Source organism: Gymnodraco acuticeps, unplaced genomic scaffold, assembly GCF_902827175.1.
Source record: "Gymnodraco acuticeps unplaced genomic scaffold, fGymAcu1.1, whole genome shotgun sequence".
Classification (NCBI taxonomy): domain Eukaryota; kingdom Metazoa; phylum Chordata; class Actinopteri; order Perciformes; family Bathydraconidae; genus Gymnodraco; species Gymnodraco acuticeps.
In genome coordinates this window covers 92,185-101,077 of record NW_022989872.1, presented here as the reverse complement: position 1 = coordinate 101,077, position 8,893 = coordinate 92,185, and the positions used below count along the sequence as shown (strand labels likewise).

The 8,893-nt window shown below is 40.9% G+C and overlaps 1 protein-coding gene across 1 annotated transcript; it reads right to left on the bottom strand.

Moving 5' to 3' along the window:
- Positions 1–271: 271 nt before the first annotated feature.
- LOC117533544 (NADPH oxidase organizer 1-like) lies at positions 272–4,227 on the bottom strand. The gene is made up of 8 exons (XM_034197340.1): positions 4,127–4,227; positions 3,937–4,017; positions 3,773–3,845; positions 3,202–3,382; positions 2,915–3,111; positions 2,697–2,804; positions 1,156–1,273; positions 272–881 (listed from the first exon to the last, which is right to left on the bottom strand). Exons 1-8 carry the CDS (start codon positions 4,199–4,201, stop codon positions 272–274), a joined length of 1,443 nt encoding a protein of 480 aa, XP_034053231.1. The 5' UTR covers positions 4,202–4,227.
- Positions 4,228–8,893: the final 4,666 nt, after the last annotated feature.

Genomic DNA, 8,893 nt, shown 5'->3' with positions numbered 1-8,893 from the left:
CTAAACAAATTAATAAAAGTTCAATACATTTTCTTCATCTCCTTTTAAATGCTTCACTGAAGCTACATTATTATTAATATTATCATTATTGTTGTACTGAGTGATATTTCCAAACCTCACGTGAAATTTCTTGGCATCCTCTTATTCTATTACGCACGTTTTAAATCTTTGGTATGGCAGCAGGATGAACAATATTGCACAACCGACTGACAGAATCTGTTATGGTGAACATGTTACATGCACACTGAATAAATCTAAGGAATGTGACTCCCTAGCAGCGGTGGATGGCCTCCGGCTGACTGTGGAGCCGGGTCTTGTTGGCCAGAGCTGCCTTTCGGGTCATGGTGGAGCATCGGGTCAGGATCTCCTCTGTTTTGGGTCGAGCAGGCACCTGGGGAACGACTGATGATCTCCTAGAAACATTGGAGCTTGCAGATTCAGACCTCTCGTCACTGGTATCGGAGCCACACCGGTCTAAGAGGCTGAGATCAATGTTGCTGTCGCTTTGCCGAGGCGATGCCAAAGGACTTCCTCTGTCTGCTAAGTTGGATGTGGATTCGAAGTCTGAGAAGCTGGTATCGGTGCTTGTGTTGCTCATGCTTCGTGCTCGGGCTTCTTCTGTATCCCTCTCCATCTGCGTCCGGGTCTCAGAGAGGACGTCCAGGGATCGGGCCTTGTGGAGATGCCCTCTGAATTGAATTGCAGAATCACTTCGCAGACCGGTGTTATCGCTGGATCGACGTGAAGCCGGAGCCTCCCTGCTGGAGGCCAGGTTCAGGGCGGAGCTGTGCAGCTTCCTCTGCAGGCTGTAGAGGCCGGCCCGAGGGTTGTTATAGGGCTGAAGGTTCATGGAGGGGATGTAACCTGCCTTGCCATTGAATCTGGAGAGGATTGCAAAAGAAAGATAATTCATTACAACTTTTGCAAACTATAATAACATCCCGATCAAGTTGAGAGAACTTATTTAGCATTTATTTATCAAATTGCACAAAACCCAATTTCTAACTCTTCGTATAGACAATAATAGGTTTGTGATGTGTTTGCTTGAAAAGACAATAAAAGAGCATTCATAAGTGCTTCAACCAGCCTTTTTTAAAATGTGCTCCGTGTTCCTATTCTCTATTGTTTGCAGTGCAGACAGATAAGATTCCATACCTGACGAGCCACCAGCCGTCGTGAGACTTCCTCAGCACCTCCACCGCGGAGCCGATGGGCACAGACACCTCGTCGTGCTGCTTCGTTGTGTAACTCCTCACGGCACAGTACAGGTCACCTAGTGGTCACAAAGAAGTTAACAAGATCAGCAATGTTGCAGTACAGTTAAAGACTAGAAGAGAATAGATGTATGTTAGCTTTAGGGATGGGTATCGTTTGAAATGTATCGATTCCGATTCCGGTTCTTATCGATTCCCCGTTTCGATTACAAAATTGTAAAAGAAAGAGATGAAACGTTTAGATAACAAAAATATCTTTATTCTTTTAAGCTTTAACTGACAATTTTACAACAAAAAATATATATGCAATACAAATGTATTGCACAATAGCTGTGCTTTATTTTAACTGAGCTATGCCTGTGGCAAGCTATTAACAGGCATTACACTGTGCCTCGTCTTTTTCTTTTTTAGTGTAGTGGAGCCTCACTTCAGAGCGTTTACCGCGACCCATCTTTGGTGTTATGAAGTGACTGAGCTCGTGAACTGTCTACTGGAGGGCGGGGGAGCCTCGCTGCGGGACAACTGTGGACCTCTGTCGCCTGTCAGCGCAATTTACATGATACCATTTTTGTATAAAAAGGCAAGGCAAGGAAAGGAAAGGCAAGGCGCTTTAAAAAAATGAAAGACATTCAGACAAAGGCATTTAAAAACAGTCGTTAAAAAGAAAAGATAATAAAAGAAACATTAAAAGAAAAAATACATGAATAAAAAGTACATGAATAAAAAATACATGAATAAAAAGTACATGAATAAAAAGTGCATGAATACAAAGTTACAGTGCAGTTTAAGATATGAATAGTTCACACAGAAGTTCCATTTTACTGATGACTTTCTTTAAGGTTTCTCCGAACATGAGCTGTGTACGCTTGTATGGCACATACGTCCCGAGCAGCATACACAGAGAAAACCAGCCAGGACAAAGTCCCCAGACACTGATTCCCTGGGGTTACTAGCCCCAAATGTTCATTAACCAAAAACGAAACACAACCGCTCAGTTTCAATTAAAAGCAGCGACAAAAAGATAAAAGCATGGACACGTTTTTTCAAATCCTGCTGTGACATTAGTCTTTTAATCCTAGATATGTTCTTTAGGTGATAGTAGACTGATTTGGTAACTGTTTTAATGTGACTGTAAGATACATAAATGTAAAATAGCTTAAGTTACCCGAATTGTTAAACTTTGTAATGCTCAAATAAGTGATTAAACTGTCAAATTGGATGAAGAAATAATTAAACAAGAATAATGTACACTTTTTGTTCTTAGAATATGATTTCATGAAGTTTATTTTAAGCATTTTAGTGTTCTAATTGTATTTCAATTTGCATTTAGTTGCATTGTTGAGTACAACTATAACATGTACTGTATGTACATTTCAATGTTTTTCCATAAAGAATAAAAGAGTTATGTGTACTTGTTCAATGAGGTCATTTCTTGCTACATGCATTCCTGTACATTATAATTTGACTGAAAATAACACACACCTGCATTCTGGAATACAGAGTCTTCCTCATCCTCTCCGTCCAATAACTGCAGGTAGGGAGCAGGAAACCAAGCCAAACCCTTTGAGTCGTTCTCAACCAGCCACCAACCTGGAGAGGAAATACAACAACCTTTAAGCATCACAGAAATACAGAAAGAGTAGCTCAAGTTTGTTTTGCTGATGTCCAGTAGCCATCTACATGAAAGCTGAGGCACTGACCTGCAGGATCTTTGATCAGCACGTCCAGCTTCTCGCCCATAGCGACCTTAAACGGACGATTCTTGGTATCTTTTGTCTCGTAGGCGGCCACGCAGGAGTAAGTCTGGGTGACAAATGGGTGAGTGACGCTGCCTGTAGGCTGGTGAGAAACTTCTTCTCCTCCATCAGGCAGATCATTAGACATCAGGATCATGATGCTGTGTGAGAGAGAAATCAGTCATTTAATAATAAAGAACTCATTTAAACTCTCTTGTAATTTGATCTGAAACTCTGGTGTGAGAACTGACCTGTTCTTGGTGAAGTCTGGCTGCAGGTCGTGATCTTTGGGCATGAAGAACTGAGTCACCTCTGGGGTCCGTGTCACACTTTGATCGCACTTCAGAAGTTTTTCGCAGTAGCTCTCCAGGAACTTCATGCGTTGGATGGAGCGCTTGGATCCTTTCTTCTGGCTGCTCTTCCTGGCCTGTCCTGCAGAGAGGAGAGGAACATTTTTAAAGATTATTACCAGACTGTAAAGAGAGCAGCGTCTAGTCCAAACTGTAAATGTGTTCACCGATTCATGAAGGAAACAGTCATAGGGAAGGAAAACGCCCAAAGATTATTACCAGACAGGCTGAGAAATAAGATGAATTACTATATTTATATAGCATTTTTCTAAGAAAGTACAAAATGTAATATCCATCTAATTGCTTCAATCTAAGTTAAAACTGAAAAACAAGACATTAGACAATACTTCAGCTAAATGTTTGCAGTGTTCTAGTTGGCTTTTCCTCTAATTATTGGCTGCAAATGCACCATTTCTGTGTAAGGAGACTATTAAAATAGACCTTTTCTAACATACATTTGAACTATTCTTACCTCTAAATTTGGGGATCACTCTGTTATTTTTCTTGAAAATGTTCATGTTAGGGAATCTCTTCTTCAGCTGCCTCTGTTTGAAAGAAAAATAAACGTTTATTATTTCTACAAAATAAACACCAATCTAAGAACATGTGTGATTTATTTTGTTTTTGAGGACTTACATGGCATTTCCTGAACTCCTGGAAGGACCTGTAAATGATCACTTCAGTGTTGTCCGACCACAACACAGAAATCATGAACATCTGTGGAGAAATACAAATAATGAAGGATGAGGGATGACATTTTTTACACAAATACAGAAAATCACACAGTTAAATCTTCAGTTAAATCACGCCTGTTGTGTTAACTCACCTTGAGTTTAGGAGTGTCCCTGTGCACGGCTCCAATAATGCGAGCACTGATTACAACGCGTTGATCCCCAGCCATTGTGTGAAGTGTGTGTCTCAGCTCTGTGGATGAATAGCCGCTTTATAGTCTGCAGGTGAGCTGTTGCTACTGGATCACAGAGTCTGCAGCAGTACATATACCCTGCAAATAATGGAGGCGGAGTCAGAGGAAGACACACCTGAGGCACGGAGAAAAAAGGATAGAAACACAGACAGAGGCGGGGTCTGGTAGGAACCGCCACTTATCCATCGATGACTAATACTGAAATCACACAATTCAATCACCTACTGTAAAAACAAAAAAAACCGCTTGCTCGTTTCCTTAGAGAAAAACTCCCAGGTGATAAAATTCATTGATAGCTCATGTGTAGATTAATTTACGAGAATGTAAACAAAGGACTCAATTTGACTGGATTTCAATGAATGATTGATAATGTTGCCAATACATACGTTTATATTGTGGTGAATGTGTTATAATACTGTAATTGTGCATAGACTATGAATACATAATGAAGTGTTCTGCCTCATAGTCAAAATGTAGTATCAAATTAGCCTTCTTCTTTGTTAAATTATATTGTTCTGCGCCCGGAAGGTGCATGTGTTCACTTGGTTCAAAGGGATGTTCGTTAACATAAGTCATCATGTCGCACAAGCCACAGGAATCTATTGACTGATTGGCTGCTTGCTGCAAACATTCTGCAATTCTGGACCCACTTTGTTCCTCCCGGGTGAGTATAAGGTCAAAAGGGCTTTACACCCTAGGGCAGTGGTTCTCAAACTTTTTCTGCCATTCCCCACTTTGAACAGGTTGGCCTTTTCAAGCCCCACCTGTCGTGAGCGACTTTTACTCCTCTCTTTTTAGTTTTTTGCAGTGTATATATTTAGCACATTTTAACATTATGATATGCTGACCTTTAACCTTTGTGTGCTGTTTGGGTCTGTGGGACCCGTTTTCAGTGTTTACTAAAAGAACATGTATGCAATTTAATTATTTGAACATGCTTTATTTTGGGGTTGACCTCACATCCTCCAGGGGGGACCTCACCTACTCTAGGGGGGTCCGCACCTCCTCGCAGTGCTTCTCAAAGTGTGGTCCGCGGACCACTGGTGGTCCGTGAGCGCCCCCTAGTGGTCCGTGAGTATATTGGTAACATTTCACATTTGAAATGAATTAATTAATTAAAGTTTTCCGCACTCTCGCGGGAATATCTCCGCAATGGAACGAGCTTAAGTTTTACTTTCAATTGCATGATATAGCCCAGATAAACACCTTCATCACACATGTTGCCACTTGTTTGTACCATTTTCAGGCGATTTGCAAAAAATGATGTGTTTTTGGATATTTGTGGAGTTAGGTGGTCCGCGAGTGTTTTTTTATTGGTTAAGTGGTCCTTGGTGTGAAAAAGTTTGAGAAACACTGCTCTAGGGGGCACCTCACCTCCTCTAGGGGGACCTCACCTACTCTAGGGGGGTCTGCACCTCCTCTAGGGGGCACCTCACCTCCTCTAGGGGGACCTCACCTACTCTAGGGGGGTCTGCACCTCCTCTAGGGGGCACCTCACCTCCTCTAGGCGGGTCCACACCTCCTCCAGGGGGGACCTCACCTCCTCCAGGGTGGACCTCACATCCTCTAGGGGGGTCCGGGGGCATGCACCCCCAGGAAGATGTTTTTTTAAATGTTGAAATGAAATGCATCAATCTCTTTGAGCACCAGATGAATTTATGGATACAGCTCTCAACACTCAGATGAAAGGGAGCTGCATACTTTTCAATAATCCAAACATCTTTAGAATATGATCACAACCAATAACAAATCATTTAAACTGGTTTATTCGTATCTTATGTTACCTAGTTAGCATTCTTTCTTTCTATGTATGCATATTTTACTAATCACTCCCCTTTTAAACTGTTTTTTCTTTTTTTACTGTCCTATACTCAGGGTTGGGAGGGTTACTTTGTAAATGTAATCAGTTACTGAATACTGAAATCATGGCTCTGAAATTAATCCGAACGTATTCAGATTACTTTTAGAATACTTTTTATTTTTCCATTTTCAAGAACTCAAACACAACATCTTGGCGTCATTCTGGACATCACCCGGACTGCATTCTTTGTACTGTCTTAAAACCTTTCCTTGGAATATGTTATGAATTGTAAGGTGTCCTTGGGTGCTTTGAAAGGCGCCCCTAAATAGAATGAATTATCATTATTATGTATTATCTGAAACGATGTAATAACTTTTAAAACTGTTTCCATTCACTTTGATTTGATCCCGTTATGACATGTCATCATTTCGACAATAAAGAAATGCTACATAAACGTTATCTTGCACATTTTATCTAACCATCTCCGTTTCTAATTTTGAATATATTTTAAAAGAGACCTCTCTCTCTCACCTGCGTGCGGGGGCGGGGCCTCACAGACACGCTGCATCTCTCTCGCTCACAGACACGCTGCAGCGCTGTGCAGTGTGCACACAGTTCTGCCGGTAATGAATATTACATTTTGTGAGTAAACTTTTCCACCAATAATTCCAATAAGTATTCCAAAATGTATTCACTTCAGGTTTACGAAAGTAACTGTAATCAGATTACTGGTTTTTCAAATGTAACACCAGCTGAATACATACAGTTAGGATAGCCTACTTGTTTTTTGTATTCTGATTACGTAACGCCGTTACATGTATTCCATTACAACCCAACCCTGCCTAGCACACATTGGAATGATTTCTTACTTTATTTTTTACAATATATTAAATAGATAAAGGTGTACTCTCTGTCTCACTCGCTCGCTCACAGAAGCTGTGTGGTCCTTCGTGGCGATGACGGCTTGCGTTAAAAAATAATAATAAACATATTTGTAAAGTGGGGGGACACAAACGGGATTTCGAAAAGTGTCACGGTTAAACTCCTTTATCATGAAGTGGTGAGGTGCCGCTCCACATTGCTTTTCTTCCCGACTGCAACGTGTGTGTGTGTGTGTGTGTGTGTGTGTGTGTGTGTGTGTGTGTGTGTGTGTGTGTGTGTGTGTGTGTGGTGTGTGTGTGTGTGTGTGTGTGTGTGTGTGCGCGCGTGTGTGTGCGTGTGGCTGCTGCCTTCGGTGGGTCGCTGGCTCTGGCATAGGTGGACTTTCACAGCGCCGGTACCGCATCCGCCGCCGCAAACACCCGTTGCGAGTCTCCGGCTGTAACAGTCCACTACCGCCCGCGAGGACCAAGGTTCGATTCCGGTCTGAGGTCCAAAAAATGTATTTAAAAAATAATAATAATCACACACTTTGAGAAACACTGCCCTAGGGAAGCAGAACAATCAAAAGTAAAACTGGAACAGTCATTCACCAGACAGAAATAATGTTGTAGTGGTATCATTAACCCTTTATGGGATTGTTTTACAAAATACTTTTAACAATTTCATGTCATTTCCGACCAGAATAATGTCTATACATAGCATAATATCAGCTGATGCACAAGGAAACAAATTGATCTCTATATTATCTTGACACTATATTTTGACCCCTATTTTACTAACCAGAAGGAGCCATTTCACCTGCTTTACTTGCCCATATGTACTCTTCATGATGTTTCTGTAATAATATCTTGTTTATGTTAAAGGACTCTATTTTGCAATACCAAATGGATCAAAACCCACATGATTGTGTGATAGTATGAACAGAAATTTGACACTGACGTCCAACACAAATAGATTCCTTTCATGAGCAAAAATCATACATTTTTAGGTTGGCTTGTTTTTGATCATCATCCAAACTTCGCATAAATATAAACCTACAAAAAACTTTAAGTCCGTGTGGATGGGCTCAAATAGGTAGATGAGTCTGAGCTGTAGACAGAAAACCAAGTGAATGTTTTACTTGCATAACTCACTGTTGTTAGCTGTCACAATAGGCTAGCCCACATGTGTCAAACTCAAGGCCAGAGGGCCAAATCAGGCTCTCAATCATTGCTAACCTTTTAGCAGAAATAGTTTTCTATCACCTCACTTTCTACTTTCTTGTTTCACTTATTTCAAGTGTTTCATGCTAAACGAACCCCCCTTTAGGAAATTATAATCTGACCCCATGGTACCTTTTAGTATTCACCGAAAATATTCCTCTTTTTTTTTTTTAAATACACATAGTTAGCTGTCACAATAGGCAGCTAAAAGCTAAATAAACTCAAGGCCCGGGGGCCAAATCAGGCCCTTGGTGGATTTAATTTTGGCCCGCAGGATAATTGTAATGACTGTTAGATCTGGCCCGCCGGTATAGTGCACGCACACCTTCACTCAATCCTGAGGATCTCCTCAGCTCAGAGCCTGACCCCAAACATTGATGAACTTTTACCCAAGATGAGATTCCAAGTATCTGGCTTGAACATCACAGAGCAGCACACTGAGTTTCAATGGATGTTTCCTTCTGCACTTTTTCTTGAGACAACAAGGTTTTTTCTTTGAGGGAAATTGTTTTTTTGAAGCTGTTGTTGGCCTGTGGAAAAATGTAATCATAAGAAATGACTCTGCAGATAGAGCCACAAGAAATTAATGCAATTTAATGTTTAATGTTGTTTTTATCGGCAATAGTTTAAGCTTTGTTAGTTTAATATGTGCAATAAGTTCACTTCAATAAGTCTTGCAATACACATTGAACCAGACCGGCCCTCAACTAGAACTGATTTTTTTATTTTGTCCCACTGTGTATTTGAGTTTGACACCCCTGGGTTAGCCCATCGTAGACTTAA

Bases quoted from the DNA above. Each gene is read 5' to 3' on its own strand.
- LOC117533544 (XM_034197340.1), bottom strand. From the start codon at position 4,201: ATGGCTGGGGATCAACGCGTTGTAATCAGTGCTCGCATTATTGGAGCC. The intron at 4,018-4,126 runs GTGAGTTAACAC...ATTTCTCCACAG, and splicing joins GGGACACTCCTAAACTCAAG to ATGTTCATGATTTCTGTGTT. The intron at 882-1,155 runs GTATGGAATCTT...AATCCTCTCCAG, and splicing joins GACGGCTGGTGGCTCGTCAG to ATTCAATGGCAAGGCAGGTT.